At 41.3% G+C, this 16,606-nt stretch overlaps 1 protein-coding gene across 1 annotated transcript; it reads left to right on the top strand.

The window, feature by feature from the left end:
* Positions 1 to 600: 600 nt before the first annotated feature.
* Positions 601 to 11,100, top strand: CD207 (CD207 molecule). The gene is made up of 6 exons (XM_043972237.1): positions 601 to 676; positions 1,479 to 1,595; positions 2,446 to 2,823; positions 8,818 to 8,969; positions 10,120 to 10,238; positions 10,854 to 11,100. Exons 1-6 carry the CDS (start codon positions 601 to 603, stop codon positions 11,098 to 11,100), a joined length of 1,089 nt encoding a protein of 362 aa, XP_043828172.1.
* Positions 11,101 to 16,606: the final 5,506 nt, after the last annotated feature.

Below are 16,606 nucleotides of genomic sequence, written 5' to 3'. Positions count from 1 at the left end.
TGGAATTATAGCTTGTCAGTCAGTACATTGATCAGAATTTTCAAATCTTTCAAAGTTTTATTAATAATAATGTTATCGTAGAAATTATTCTCTTGCTTCTATTCATCTCATTCCCCAGCAGTCCATGCACATCTTCCCATTTTTTTTCTTAAGCCATCCATTTTACCATTTCTTACAGCACAATCATTTTCCGTTACATTCCTATACCATAATTTGGTCAACTGTACTCTCAGTTGCTGGGCACTCTCCTAGTTGCCAGCTTTTTTTTGCTCCTACAAAGAGTCTCTGAGCAGCCTTTTGAAGGAGAGGAGAGAGAAGAAGGGGAAGCAGGGATCAGATTTAGGGAGTCTTTTGATGACGGAATCTTTGGTTGGATGGATGACAAGAGGCTCATGCTGACGTCCTTGAGGTCCTGGTCTGGAGGCAAAGGGTGGAATTGTGGTCTAGACCTGGTATCATGAATGTAACATGGACTTTTGGGGTTGAGGTGGGCAAGTATCTTATGAGGTCACTTCCCACTTCTATTTCTAGATAAAGATGCCCTTGAAGCAACAGTTGTGAGTGGTGACTGAGCAAGGACACGGTGTGGCCTGGGCCAAGATGAAGGAAAATGAAAAGGATGTTCAAGTGGCCCATTTCACAGTTGACAACCAGGACATCTCCCTCTGGCCCCGAGGTGAGTCCAGGGGAGTCTGCTCTGTTGTCCTGAACATATAGACCCTCCTCATTTCCTCCTCTCTTGCCCACTCCTGTATTTGGCCTTCTTCCCTAACTAACTTGTATATATTTGCATTTATTCTATATATTCTTACATAGGTACTTTTTGTTCAGTCAGTCAGTCAAGAAGTTATTAAGTCCTTAATATGTATCAGACACTATGTTAAGCATTGGGTATATAAAGAAAGGCAACTAATCTCCCAGTAGAGTGCCAGGTTTTCTTTCTTTCTTTCTTTCTTTCTTTCTTTCTTTCTTTCTTTCTTTCTTTCTTTCTTTCTTTCTTTCTTTCTTTCTTTCTTTCTTTCTTTCTTTCTTTCTTTCTTTCTTTCTTTCTTTCTTTCTTTCTTTCTTTCTTTCTTTCTTTCTTTCTTTCTTTCTTCCTTTCTTCCTTTCTTCCTTCCTTCCTTCCTTCCTTCCTTCCTTCCTTCCTTCCTTCCTTCCTTCCTTCCTTCCTTCCTTCCTTCCTTCCTTCCTTGGTTAAGAAACTTGCCCAGGGTCACACAGCTAGTAAGCGTCTGAGATCAGATTTGAACTCAGGCCCTCCTGATTCTAGGGCCAGTGCTCGATACACTGTGCCACCTAGCTGCCCCAGAACGCCTGCTTCTTGAGAGTAAGGATTGTTTCATTCTTTGCATTTGTATCACCAGCACCCAGCTCAGTGCCTGACACAGAAAGCATTTGGTAAATGTTTATTGATTTGACTAACAGATTTGGGCCTGCTTCTTTCACAGACTTGCTCTCTTTTTTTCTTCTCCCGGCAGACCCTCCTCCAAAGAAGGAGTCACCTACAGCTCCAAGGACCTTGCCCCCTGTCTATGTGGCTATTATTCTATTGACATTGGGTCTGGCTGCCTGTCTCCTGGCCATGACCATTCTCTGTAAGTTAATGGCTTTGAATTCCTCCAATTCTTGGTCTTTCCTCAGCTTAGGAAAGGGAGGAAAGCTTCTTCCTTGCACACTCACAGATGAAGTTACTCCTCACCCCACTTAGGCTTTTCCCTGCTCTTGGTGACTACCCTTTCCCAGGCTCAAGTCTCTCTTTCCTCTCTGCCTATATCTCTGCTTCCTCCTCCTTCTCTTCTTTTTCCGGACTCCTTTCCCAGGTCTGCTCAGATCTGACCCCCCACTGCTCATTCACATCCCACTACACAATAGACTATAAGATCCAGAGCTACAAGGGACGTTAGTGACTATCCAATCTCATTCCTCATCTTACAGATGAGAAAACTGAGGCCCAGAGAGGTTATGATCTATCCTTGTCCACTGGCTCCAAATTCCGATAGTCCCATTTTGCCTTTTTCTCCAGACTCTTCCCCACCCCTTGCCTCCCTCTCCCTATGGCTCTTTCACTAGTTTTTTGTACCCTCATATTCGATTCCTAGCCCATGTCTGTTTCCTGCACCCCGTTTCCATGGCTCCCTAGATTTTCTCCTGGTCCTATGTGTCTGCATTTGGGGACTTGTCATTGATCCTCTAGTGATGCTCCTACCAGCCCCAGTATTAGCTGTTCCTTTGTATGACCCTTTCTACTGTGGTGGGGTATGATGAAAAAAGTACTCTCTCTGAGGTCACAAGACCTGGGTTCAGATCCCACTTCTGACACTATCTGTGGGACTTTGAGCAAATTGCTTAGTCTCCCTGAGCCTCAGTTTCCTCATATGTAAAATGAAGGGGTTGGAGTAGTTGAGTTAACCCTCCAACTGACTTTTGCACTTTCCTCCTCCCCAGATTCCCAGTTACTGGGAAGGGTAGATGATGTCAAGACCTCTGTTGATATGCTCAAAGGCCGTACAGAAAATGGCAGCATCTCTCTCAATTCTGAGATCAGGAATCTTAAAATCAAGTTGGAGGATTCCGGCACCCAGGTCAAGATGCTAAATCGCAGCCTGAGGCATTCAAATGTTCAACAGAGTCTGTTTAATTCTATGTTGGTGCAGCAAACTGGGCAGCTTCAGGAATTAATGAGCAACTGGAAAGAACTTCAGGATTTAAATGCCCAGATTCCAAAACTGAAACAGGATTTGAAGAAAACTGGAGAACTAAATGCTAAGATGGAGCAGCTGAGGAAAGATCTGAAGACCCTGAGTGCATCATTGTCTCAGCAGCGTGAGTGAGCGCAGTTCATGTGTGTGGGAAGATGGGGTGGGGAGAGCTGCTCCTGAAGCTTTGAACACTAAGGAGGCTGGGAGGTCTATGGCTAGCTGAGCTCACACAGGAATTCCCTGGATAGAGAAAGGGACCCAAAGAGGGAAAACGTGGAACCCTGGCATGGGGAAAGAGAACTCCCCAATAGGGGTAGGAGAAGGCCTGGGGATCCTTCGGATGTAGAAGAAAAAAAAAAGACAAGTTGTCTAGTCTTTATCAGCCCTGGCTCTTTTATACCAGATCACATTATTGGGCCGATCATGGGCTATCCCTTGGTGTCTACATTAAGAGCCAAGTTCTTAATATCTCAAGATCTGGGCTCTGCCACTGGCTTGCCATGTAAGCTTGGGCAAGTCCCAGCATCACAGAATCTCAGAGGGAGAAAGGACCTCAGAGGCAGTCCAGCCCAACTCACACCTGAACAATATCCCCTAACAAGCCTTGAATTTGGAGTCAGAAGACCTCAGTTCAAATCCTGTTTCAGTCCTTTACTACCTGTGTGACTGTGGGCAAGTCACTTAACTTCTCTGAGCCTCGGTTTCCTCATAAAATGAGGGGGTTGGACTTGAGGCTCTCTAAACTCCCTTCCAGATCTAAATTGATATCCCATGACCTGCACTGAGGGAACATTCTTGCTCCAAAGGCAACCCATTCTACATTCTCATAACTTTAAATTTTAGGAAAGTTTTCTTTATATCAAGCCTAAATTTTCTTATTTTCAGTTTCTACCCATTTCTTCTTCTTCTTCTTCTTCTTCTTCTTCTTCTTCTTCTTCTTCTTCTTCTTCTTCTTCTTCTTCTTCTTCTTTGTGAGGCAATGAGGGTTAAGTGACTTGCCCAGGGTCACACAGCTAGTAAGTGTTAAGTGTCTGAGGCCAGATTTGAACTCAGGTACTCCTGAATCCAGGGCCGGTGCTCTATCCACTGTGCCACCTAGCTGCCCCTCTACCCAGTGCTTCTTATTCCACACTACTAAATTATCCCCCTGCCCCATCCATCAACTTTTCAAAATACCTTGTCAAAAGACAAAATACAAAATACCTTGTCAAAAGACAAAATACAAAATACCTTGTCAAAAGACAAAAGCCTTGTCTTCTCTTCTCCAGCTCACCTTCCCTAGCTTCTTCAACCAGTCCTCAAAGGACACGATGTGAAGGCCTTTCACCATCCTAGTTGTCTTCCTCAGTTTGTCCTAAATGTTGGTACCCCCAATCAATCACAGCACTCTAGATATAGTCTGATCGACTAAGGCAGAGTACCACAGGGTCAGAAAAGAATGCATTGACCTTGGGATCAGCAAGACTTGTTGTTTGAATCCTGTCTTAGCTACTTACTAGCTGTGTGACCCTGGGCAAGTTAACCCATCTCTGAGCCTCAGTTTCTTCATCTGTAAAATAAAAAGAATAACTAGCATTTACATAGCCTTTTTATCTTGAGTATTAACTTCCTATTAGCCATTTTTGTTCAGTCCTTTCCAGTCCAAAGACCATTTCCCTTGGCAGGGAAAACAAAATAATATATATAGATAACATATATATATATATATATATAATAAAATATAAGTTTGGCAGCTCTGTCTTCTCTCTGTAATTACTTATCATCACCCCATCCACTCATTAAGAGGGGTGGTCCTAGCCTTTCTTTAAGCCTCCACTTTCCCCAAAATGTAGCTTAGAATCATCTCTATTCACCACTCTTTTTGCTGTCCTTACATTTTCTTGCCAGTCTCACCTCAGTCTCAATACATTCATTCCCTGCCTCCTTCTTCTGCCCATGAATTTTTTCAAACTTAGGTTAAATGATGCAAGTATAAAGTTTTCTTTAGGCAAGCCTTCCTTTTCCACCCCATCAGAATCATTCCTCTATATTTTCAGAATTTCATTTTTGAGAACTTCTCATCCTTCCTGAGATGACTTCCCTTGTAGAATTTAGATAACAGGATGCTTAACTATACTTTCTCTGAACCCTTTGAAATGTGCTCTTCCTACAGTGAATGTCAGGCTATACTCAGCTTTCCTCTTATTCTCTATCACAAATTCCAATATGGAGTTCTCATTGCTCCTCAAGGTTCCCATCATTTCCACCCCATTAAATTGTTCCTTCTTGTTGATGAGAATGAGATAAAAGGAATAGAAGATCCCATTACTCATTTCTCCACTTTTTGAAAGATCAAATGATTAAGGCAGATGGCTGGATAATTGAAGTCACCCACATACCATACTTTTGTGGCAGGCTTGGGATCTGTTTCTGGAATGCCCTATCCATTTCTTTTATTTGTCCAGCTGGTCTGTAGAAAATTCCAATGGCAAAAGTACTTCTCTTCTTGTCACAGCTGGTTTTCAATGTCACCCAATATGCTTCTCCACCTCTCTGTCCCTCTGGCTTATGGAATTCTTACCTATCCTCTTCATTTGGAATAAAGTGTATTCTTCTACACTCATATTCCATTCAGAATTTTCATCATACCAAAGCTCAGTGAGAAATATGGGTTTGAATTTGCCTCCTTGCCCTAGGTTCTTTATCTACTTCAACTGTTTTGTTGCCCACTCTTTGTGTATTTGAGGCCATAGGTTTTGAGAGGGGCTCTTTTCTTGGATTCTGGTATCCTGTGAGTTACTGAGGGTCTCTATGGATCTTCTTCTTCCCACACAGTGCCTCCTATGCAGCTTCTTGGGTTTATGGAGGCAGTGTTCTCCTTGGACCCCCTTCCTGTTGAATTTAAAGCTCCTTTGATTGCATTTGCAAGATGCCAGGAAAAGACATTTTGATCAGTCCTCATTAGATGCATCTTATGTCTGTCCAGGAGTGTGCTCTCCTACATTCTAAGCCATTGTCTAGAAAGCTAAATCCCATTTTCAGATACAATCTTCTTAACTAGCTGTTCATTTTCTTCAATCTGCCTTTTTTCTTTGTAAAGGAAGCCTTGCCCTTGATCACCAACAGTAATGGAAGCTCCCCTTATTTCTTCAAGGTCAGTTGATCAGTCAATAAGCATTTATTAAAAGCTTACTATGTGCCAGGAACTGTGGTAAGTGCTGGGGATAAAAGGAAGGACAAAAATAATATCTCTGTCTTCAAGGAGCTCATGTTCTAGTTGGGGAGACAACATGCAAACAAATATGGACTTAAAAGTAATCTAAGGGGATCAGCTAGATGGTGCAATGGATAAAACACTGGCACTGAATTCAGGAGAACCTGAGTTCAAATCCAGCCTCGGATACTTGACACTTACTAGCTGTGTGACCCTGGGCAAGTCACTTAACCCTCATTGCCCTGCAAAAACCAAAAATAAACAAACAAAACCCCAAACAAACAAATAAAAGTAATCTAAGAGGAAAGGCACTGGTGAATTGTTTGGGGGTGATATGGTAGACTGGGCTGAGTACTGAAGGAAGCAAGGGAGGCCAAGAAGAAAAGGAGGTGAAGAGGGAGAGCATTCCAGGAATGAGGGTGTGCCATTGGAAGATGGAGCGACTTATGTGAGAAGGTGAGTGTTGCCTGATTGTAGAGTAGAGCTCCATTGTCTAGATTCTTTCTGGTGGTATCATTTGTATTCATGTAAATCACCACAAGTAGTTGGGGTCATCAGATCTGATGAGTCTTGGGAGCTTTTCTGTTACATCTTGGATACCTGCTTCAGTAGCCTTCAGCAGGGAGTCACCAACCACCAGTTTGTCCCTTCTTCTGCTGGTCTTTTGCTTATCACCTCTTATGACTTTGAGTCACCATTCCTTGAAGGAGGAACAGCAGCTTCTTCCTTCTTGAGGATTCAGCCCCCTCCTTTGGAAGACAATATTCCTATTTGTTGTTTAGCTCCAAGTGTTTAGGAGTCCTCCTTGCACTTCTACTCTGTATCCTGTTCTCCCTCCCATTCTCCAGTCTCCTGACACAGTTCACGACTTTCCTCAGCCTTTTCCAGATCTTTTTTCTCTTTTGTTCTCCCATTGAATCCTCTTTCCCACTCCCCCACCCTGCCTTTTTTTTAACAGAACTTCATTCTCCCTGATAACTGGGAGAAGGCAGAAGCATTCTTTGAGAGTCTTGACCTTATTTTCTAGGGGGAGACCAGTCTGCTCATTGAGTGTGGATAAGTAAGAAATATAAACATCACACACATCACAAGGCACTGCAAAATTCACCCTGCTCTCAATACTTTCTGGAAATGATATTCTCAGTCCTTTCGCCCCCACCCCACCTTTTCTCCCCTTTGGAACATGGTAACAACCTGCTTGAGGGCACTTTTAGCTCCAAAACCCTTTCTTCTCTCCCTATTAGCACCTCCTAACTCCTCACCACAATGACGTGGTCACCACATCCAACTTCCTTTTTCTTAACTTTGTTTTGCCAAATTGTCTTCTCAACTTCCTGGTTCTCTTCATGTTCTTCTCTTTGGTTCCTCCAGTTTTTTTGCTTCACTTCCTTCCATTTAACTTGGAGACTTTCTCCTCCCTCAGCTATAAACCTTCTTCAGTTAGAATTTCCTTCAACCTCTCTTCAAGTGCTCCCTAATTTTCCATCCCAAAAGTCTTTCCTCCTCCATTGGACTCAGTTTCAGCATCTATAAAATAAGATTAGATTAGATCAGGGGTTCTTAATCTGGGGTCCATAGGCTTTAAAAAAATATATATATATATATTGATTAGTGTATTTCAATATAATTGGTTTCCTTTGGAATTCAACATATTTTATTCTATGCATTTTAAAGCATAAGCTTGAGGGGTCCATAGGTTTTATCAGATTGCCAAAGGGACCCATCACAAACACAAAAATGTTAAGACCCTCTAGGCTAAATGATGTAGGGACCAATTTTTAATTGGGGAGTGTTAGCTAGGTGGCTCGCCGCAATACTGGGGCAAGGAAGGAGACTGACAGCCTCCCTCAAAACAGAGCAGGACTTATTTAACAAAAACGAACTTTAAAAAAAACCCACAAACAGGATCAGTAGGATTAAGGGAAAGGAAACAAAATGGGGAAAGGGAAATTATATAACCTGAACAATACCACTGCCCAGGAATCAGCTGAGAACCCACAGCAACATCCTGTTGCTTTCCAGCTTCAAGCTAGAATGGCGAAAAACCTCCCTTCTTCCCAGAAGACCCCAGGCTGACCACACACAGCCTCCAGCCAATTGGCTGGCCACTCTGACAGTCACGTGATTGCCTTCACTGGGCTTCCAATCATTATAATTTTTTTTAAATTTTTTTTTTTTTAGTGAGGCAATTGGGGTTAAGTGACTTGCCCAGGGTCACACAGCTAGTAAGTGTTAAGTGTCTGAGGTCCGATTTGAACTCAGGTACTCCTGACTCCAGGGCCAGTGCTCTATCCACTGCACCACCTAGCTGCCCCCAATCATTATAATTTTGCCAGGCCCATGTAGGCATTGCAAGTGGTGATGACACGAGGAGCCAGCACCATGGCAACGGCTACAACCAGTGGGTGGAGCACCGTGAGGTTTGCGGAGCCCCAGACCAGTATGTGCGCCAAGGTTTTTTAAAAAATTCTAGCCAAAAGATGGGGTCATAAAAATCTCAAATAACAATTAATTCTTTACAATAATAACTTAGGAACTTTCTAGTTCTGATGTTCTATGAGTCTCTTTGGCTCAAGAGGATTCCCCCTTGTTTGCTGGACCACTTAATATTATGGCATGAGAATCAAGGATCCTTGAGAAAATTTTCCACTCCCCCCATATTAGGTTTGTGGGAAAGTTCTGGAGCCTCTTGGAGTCCTGGGGACCATTTGGGTCAACCCCTTTAAGGATAATATTGTTTGTAAGTAGTGAATTCCCCATCTCTGGAGATGGTTCAAGTGGAGGTGGGACGAATATTTGTTGGGCATATTTCAGAGGTCCTTCCTGCCCCAGCGTGAGTTCGCTCTATGTCCTCTTAGATGCCTTTAAGGTTTAAGATCCTGGGCTCCTGACGATGTGATATATCACCTCAACCTTGTTCCCCAGGTTACATCCTGGAGATGGCCGCTCAAGACTGGAAATACTTTGAAGGGAACTTTTACTTTGTTTCTACTGTGAAAAAGTCTTGGTACAGTGCCGAGCAGCTCTGTACCACTCGAAAGTCTCATCTGACTTCAGTGACTTCAGCAAAAGAACAGGTTGGTGCCCAAAGAGGATATTAGACACAGAGGATAATGAAAGGTAGCATGGTGTAAGGGAAAATAGTACTTCATTTAGAGTCAGGAGATTTGAGTTCGAATCCTGACTCTAAAACTCATTAGCTTCATGACCTGGGACAATACTTGCAAATCCTGGGGTTGTTGTGAGAGAATCCCTTTGTAAAATTTTAAATCCTATAGAAGAAGGAATTATTATCAGTACTGGGAAGTGGGAGGGGAGTAGGAGGGAAAGTGTCCCATCTATTCACATGGGGAAAACAGACCCTTCCTTATAAGCACCTATAGGAACATCTACCCAGGGGAGAGATCCTTCTGACTCAGGGCCAAGGCAAGATATCAGCATCAAGCCCTAGGTATCCCTTGCTACAGGAGGCTCTGAGCTTTTGGTGTAACATAGGCCATTTAATTTATTGGCCTTTGAAAATGTTTTTTTTCAGACAATCAATAATGTGGGGGGTTATGACAAAGTCTTTACTATAAAGTGCCTCCCATTTGTTCCTTCCCCCAATGAATTATGTGCCCTAGTTTGCTGCCCAGATCACCTACCCTAGTTGTCCTTTTATTTCCCTAACCAAATTCCCATCTTAAAACCATAGCTGTATTTATCATAAAAGGGATTTGGGGCTCTAGTCTCTGAACTCTGGCCCAATGACAAAACAGAGTCAATGTCATGATCAAGGGCCAGGCTGATCCTAGATCTGCAAGAAACTGCCCACATCACCTAGGGCTCAAGGAAATAGGTGCTAAGTCCTATGTTGGTCCTATGCCAGGTTAGATCCCTAGAGCAAGACTAGAGAATACCATTTTTCTTCCCTTTGTCCCTTGGTATTCAATTCCTTTGTATCTGGGCAGGTCACAAAAGGAGATTCTAAGCTTAGGTGAGATGGAGATCCTACCTCCATAGAGCTCACAGCACAGCAGAGTGGCTAAGACACAAAGATTGGGTTTCACACTATAGAGTGATGAGTGCATTAAAGAGGTGTGAAAAAAGTATTACCTGGAGGTCCCCTGAAGGCCTATACACAGAGGAACATGTGCAGACACAGAAAGAGAGGCACATTACTCTCCACCCAGCCCCAATGCCCCTCACTCAGTTAATGGCACCTCCTTTGTCAATTGCATTTTGTAGGAGTTTCTTTATGGGGTAGCCAAAGGAGCTCCTCATTGGATTGGCCTGACAAAAGTAGGATCTCCTGGCACCTGGCAGTGGGTGGATGAAACCCCATACAACGAGAGGGAGAATGCTCGGTGAGTCCATAATCATGCCTGTGTCCCCCCGCCCCCCCACAGCCATTTCTTTTTCCATGGCCCCTGGTAGATGCCTGGACCCTGAAGGCAGGGCCAAAGGAAAAGTGATCCCATCTTGTCATGCCTGGTGTGTGCAGGCTTTCAGAAGGCAGGGCCCTGTGAGTCAAGAAACAAGGGCTTTGGGCCTAGAACTGGAGCCATCACTGTCTCTGTGATCTTGGCCAAGTCTCCTATCTCTGGGCCGGTCCTGTTTCCTCATTTGGAGAAATGAAGGTTTTGGAGTAAACGATCCCTTCTAGCTCTGAAGTTCTATGCTCAATGTTCTAATGTGCCTTTCATTTCTGAAAGTCTATATATTGTTTGTATGTGTGATGTGTGTATGTGTATAAATATGTGTGTGTATTTGTGTTTAGCATGAAGGTCTGAGTGTTGGAGTCCCAGCTTAGGCCTGATTTTGGTGGGTTTGCTGTACTTAAAGCTAAATTGCTTTTGAGGTATCTCCTGCTCCTTGCTCCCTGGTGCTCTAGGCTTCTGCTTCCCCATTTTGGACCCTCTTCTGAAATCAAAGGCAAGAAATGGGAGGGTGTGTGCTATGATATTCTCTTTTCTCACCAGGTTCTGGATAGAGGGGGAACCCAATGACCGTGGTGAAAATGAACGCTGTGTAACTATAGAGAAGTCAAATTTAATGTCCTGGAATGATGTACCCTGTGACCGTGTACTCCAGTTCATTTGTAAGAAGGACTCAAAGTCATTGGGCATGGAACATGATGGAAGTCCACTTCATCCTTTCAGCTCTTCTCAAACTCAACATAAGGATGATGTCCATCCCTTCAATAGCCACAGGGGATTTTCTCCTTAGATGATTATGTTTTAATGTCATATCAAAACATTCGGGGACCTGCATATATCACCCAGGACTCACTTTGTCTCACCAAGATAGGGAGGGGGAAAATACAGGAAGAGGATGGAGAGAAAAGAATATCAAAGGAGCTGGGCTGGGGTTGTCTAGAGAAGGTCTCAATGTGTCTCCCACTTGAGATTTCACTATTTCTGACAGTGGCACTGCCATTCATCAATCTCCCATGTTCAATAGCTTGTGGTTATTGTTGACTTTTTCCTCTTCATCACCTCTCTCTGTCTAGGTATGTCAATTTCCAACTCCCCAATGACTCTTTCATCTTTACCTTCTTCTCTATGTCCTTTACTATGACCCATACCACTGAAGTATAGGGCCTCATTGTTGCCCATCTAGACCCTTTTAATAGCCTCCTGATTTTTCTACCTCCTCTCACTTGCCCTTTCTAATCATTATTTGTATCTCTGCCCTAGTAATCTTTCTTTGGCATAAATTTTGTGATTTTACTGCTCCACATTGCCTAAAGTAGGCACCTAATAAAATTCCTATTGAGTCAAAATGAAAATCTTCAATGTTTCTTCATTGCCTCCTGAGTAAACATCAAATGTCTTAGCCTTGCTTTCAAGGCCCACTTCCCACCCCACAGATGGGTACCATTCTATCTTTAATGCCTTATCTTATATTCCTCCAAGTATTCTAAGTATCTGTCCAAACTGGTAAACACTCTGTCCCCAGATATGCTCTTTGTTCACCTGGCTCTCTGTGCCTTTGCTTCTACCACTGTCTATGATTAAAATGTCTTGCCTTCACTTCCTTTACTGGATCAGCGATGACTGATGGGACATGAAAGCTGTCTTCAAGTGTTTGAAGGGCTCTTATGTGGAAGAAGGATAGACTAGAGAGCAAAACTAGGGGCAATGGTGATTAGGAGCAAAGAAGCACAAAGACTTCAGATCGATAAAGTAAAGAATTTCTAATAAATAGATCTACCTAAGGTGGAATGGGCCACCTCAAGAGGTGGTGAATTCTCCTTCATGCAAAGTCCTCAAGCTAAAGTATGATTCACTGGGGGTATTATAGAGGGTCTATTGGTTTAGTTGTGGATTGTGCTAGGTGGTGTCATAGTGTCCTTCTAACTCTGAGGTTCTAGGAATTGCTTCCCATTCTTTAAAGCTCTCCTTGATGGTTAACACCCTGGGGAAGCCTTCCCTGATGTTTCCTTTGGGAACAACAGAGGTCTTACCTCTGTGACCTCACAAAACACCTTGCTCTGCCCCCTTTATTGTGTCATATTTTGTTATGTAAAATTCCATATTAGACCTAGCTGTGTTTGTGTTTCTCTCCCTATTAGCACTATACTTTATCTAAACTCTATTTCCTCCAATGCCCAGTATAACCTCTATGTGCAGTAAGTGCTTATTAAAAGTCCACTCAAATTTTGGCATATGAAATTATGAACACATTACTGTGCTATAAGAAACAGGGAACATGGTGAATATAGAGAAGATTGGGAAGAATTACATGAATTGATGCAAAGTGAAGTAAGAAGAACCAGAAAAAAAATATGCACAAGGACTACAACAATGTCGATGGAAACAACAACACAATAGAAACCAAATGCTTCGAAATTACAATGACCAGGCCTGACCCCAAAGAAGAGATATACAAAGACACTTATTACCCCATTTATTTGTAGCAATGTGAATATGAGAGGGGCAGGGAGCATGAGTGTGAAATACTGCATATGTCAAACTTTTTTGATATATTAGTTAATTTCTCCTCCTTCTTTCCTCTTTTAAAATTTTTGTTAAATTTTTTAAAAGGTTAAAAGTTGATTTTACATGTGATTAGGGAAAAATAAAAATTTTTGTTTGTTTGTTTTTTTTGGTTTTGTGGGGCAGTGAGGGTTAAGTGACTTGCCCAGGGTCACACAGCTAGTAAGTGTCAAGTGTCTGAGGCTGGCTTTGAACTCGGGTCCTCCTGAATCCAGGGCCAGTGCTTTATCCACTGTGCCACCTAGCTGCCCCCAAATAAAATATTTTTAAAATAAAATTATTTGTTATAAGGGATGGCTCTCTGTGCAGGGGTGGCATGAGGGATACAATGGGAAATATGGGTGATGTAAGAGAAAAATATATCTCTATAAGTATTTAAAAATTAAATGTTTGCTAAATTAAACTGAAGTATGAGGTCAGAGGAAGTTAGGGAGGAAGGGCATGGAGGTGACCAAGTCTAGTAAGCATGGGAAAGGTTTAAATGTATCTGGTAATACTATATTATTGGTAATACTGGTAATACTAATATTAAATGCTAGTAAATATTGTTTTATGGCCACCCATATCTATGAGCAATATCCCTTGAGTTCTCTCTGGCTTGGCTGGATAGAGAAAGATTCCCTGTCCTCACTGAGTAAATACCATAGATGCTGCTGGTTTCTCCCAAGAATCCAGAATGCTACTAATGTCTTGGTTCAGGAGGGAAGGAACAATTAATTCATCATCAGCTGTCCAAGCATTTGTGATGCTGCTGAAAAAAGGTGGTGGTTTGTGGCCAATAAAGAAGTTTATATATGATGTGACTTCTAAGTATATAACACACACACACACACACACACACACACACACACACACACATTAAATTCGACCCATACTTTGATATGGAGAATTCCTAATGAGGGAACTCCTATCAATGCAAATCAGGACCTACTCTGTTACTTATCATCTTGGGGAGATAAGATGCTTCTGACACTGAGAGGTTAAGTGACTTGCCAAGGGTTACACAGCCAGTCTATGTCAGAGGCAGAAACTGAATCTAGGTCTTCCTGATTTTAAAGCCAGATTTCCATTCACTATGCTAAAAATGTAACTTTAAAATAAAATGTTGCCTAGTGACAGGTGGATTTGAGCCTAAAGAAGAAATATGAGAAGAAACCTCTCCCCATTCCTTTGCAGAGGGGGGAGGTCCATGGGTGTGGAATATTGCCTGTATTAGTATATTTTCATACCTTTGGGATGTATCAATTTGTTTTGCTGATTTTTTCCTTGTCCTTTCCCTTTCCTTTCTTTTTCTTTAAAAACAGTTCTTTGTTACACGGAATGGCTCTCTGGGATTGAGAACAGAAAGGATACTGGGTGAAATGGAGGCAACATAAAAATAAAATACATCGATGAAAATTTATTTAAAAAATACTGTTGGGGTAGCGCAACCCACTTGCAAACACTCCTAATTAGAAGGAAACTTCCTTAGATTATGCTGAAGTCAGTCTTCTTGAACCTTCAACTCAATTTGCCAAACATTTCTTAATCTTCTGGGTGCAGAGCCCTGTGCTTGATATTAGGGAAAGTTTGAAGTTTGGATGGGATACTCATATCCCACATTTTTTCCTATCCTCATGGAGCTTCCAGTCTAGTACAAAATAAGATGAACATACATTTATAGTATATTGAGATGTGTTAAGTGCTGTCCTCACAATAAGGTAGGCAATATAAGTAGTATTACACTCATTTTATAGGTGAGTAAACTGAATCTCAGAGAGGTTATAACTTTATTTTTCAAATTTAAATTTCTGGGGCAGCTAGGTGGCACAGTGCATAAAGGAGGACCTGAGTTCAAATTTAGCCTCAGACACTTGACACTTATTAGCTCTGTGACCTTGGACAAGTCACTTAACCCTTATTGCCCTGCAAAAAAATTTTTTAATTTCTTTATTTTTAACATTCCTTCTTAAAAATTTTGAGTTTCAAATTCTCTCCCTCCCCCAACCATTGAGAAGGCAAGCAATCCAATATCCATTATACATGTGAAATCATGCAAAATGTATTTCCATATTAGCCAAGTTGCCCCCAAAAGCAAGAAAAATAAAGTGAAAAAAAATACACTTCAATCTGCACTTAGAGTTCCTCAGTTCTTTCTCTAGAGATAGATAACATTTTTCATCATGAGTCCTTCAGAATTGTCTTGGATCATTATATTGATCAGAATAGCTAAGTCTCACAGTTGATCATTGTTATAATATTGTGTACAGTGTTCTCCTGGTTCTGCTCATTTCACTTTGCATCAGTTCATATAAGTCTTCCCAGGCTTTTCTGCCCACCAGCCTCTCATCATTTCTTATGGCACAATAGTGTTTTATCACAATCATACCACAACTTGTTTGGCCACTTCCTAATTGACGGATGTCTCCTTAATTTTCAGCTCTCTTTGCCACCACAAAAAGAGATGCTATAAGTATTTTTGAACTTATAAGCCCTTTTCTTTTTTCTTTGATTTCTTTATTATACAAATCTAGTAGTGGTATTGCTGGGTCAAAGGGTTTGCAAAGTATTATAACCCTTTGCGTATAGTTCCAAATTGTTCTCTAGAAGCTGTATCAGTTCACAACTCTACTAACAGTGCAATAGTGTTCTATTTTTTCACATCCTTTCTAGTATTTGTCATTTCCATTTTCTATGATGTTAGCCAGTCTGATAGGTATGAGCTAATAGCTCAGGGCTGTTTTAATTTGCATTTTTCTAATCAATGGGGTAGCTAGGTGGCATAATGGATAAAGTGCTGGGCCTGAAGTCAGGAAGATTCATCTTCCTGTGTTCAAATCCAGCCTCAGACACTTACTATCCATGTAACCCTGGGCAAGCCACTTAAACTTGTTTGCCTCAGTTCCTCATCTGTAAAATGAACTGGAAAAGGAAATGGAAAACTACTTCAGTATTTTTGCCAAGAAAATCCCAAATGGGGTTATAAAGACTTAGGCACAACTGAAAAACAACTGAATAACAACAAAATTAATAGTGATTCAAAGCACTTTTTCATATAACCATAGATAGCTTTGATTTATTTTTTTCTGAAAACTGCCTGTTAGTATCCTTTGACCATTTATTAATTAGAGAATGATTTTTATTTTTATAAATCTGACCCAGTTCCCTATATGAGCCCTTTTCAGAGCAACTTGCTGTAAAAATTTTTCTCCCAGTTGCTTGTTTCCCTTTTAATCTTAACTGCAATGATTTTGTTTGGGCTAAAACTGCTAAATTTCATGTAATCAAAATTATTTATTTTACTTCCTGTGGTCCACTCTATCTCTTGTTTGGCCATAAAATTTTCCTTTATCCATAGGTCTGACCAGTGAAATTATAATAAGAAAAATAGGCAATGAGGAAACAAAACTGTCACTCTTTGCAGACAGTATGATGGTATACTTAGAAAATCCTAGAGAATTGACTAAAAATTAATTTTTCTAAAATTTTATTCATCTCCTTAAATTCTTTCATATTTATTTTAAGGTTAGATTTATCTAATTCTGAGAGGAGAAAGTTGAGGACCCCCACTAGTATAGATTTACTGTTTATTTCCTCCTATAACTCATTTAACTTTTCCCTTAAGAATTTGGATACTCTGTCATTTGGTGCATATATATTTAGCATTGATATTACTTCATTGTCTGTCATACCTTTTAGCAAGATGTAGTTTTCCTTGTTATCTCTTTTGTTTAGGTCTATTTTTGCTTTGTGTG

The sequence above is a fragment of the Dromiciops gliroides genome, chromosome 6 (assembly GCF_019393635.1).
Source record: "Dromiciops gliroides isolate mDroGli1 chromosome 6, mDroGli1.pri, whole genome shotgun sequence".
Lineage (NCBI taxonomy): Eukaryota > Metazoa > Chordata > Mammalia > Microbiotheria > Microbiotheriidae > Dromiciops > Dromiciops gliroides.
This window is presented reverse-complemented; position numbering and strand designations above follow the sequence as displayed.

Coding starts and splice junctions, on each gene's coding strand:
- CD207 (XM_043972237.1), top strand. CDS start 601: ATGAAGGAAAATGAAAAGGATGTTCAAGTGGCCCATTTCACAGTTGAC. Junction 1,596..2,445: donor CCTGGCCATGACCATTCTCT/GTAAGTTAATGG, acceptor CCTCCTCCCCAG/ATTCCCAGTTACTGGGAAGG. Junction 10,239..10,853: donor AACGAGAGGGAGAATGCTCG/GTGAGTCCATAA, acceptor TTTTCTCACCAG/GTTCTGGATAGAGGGGGAAC.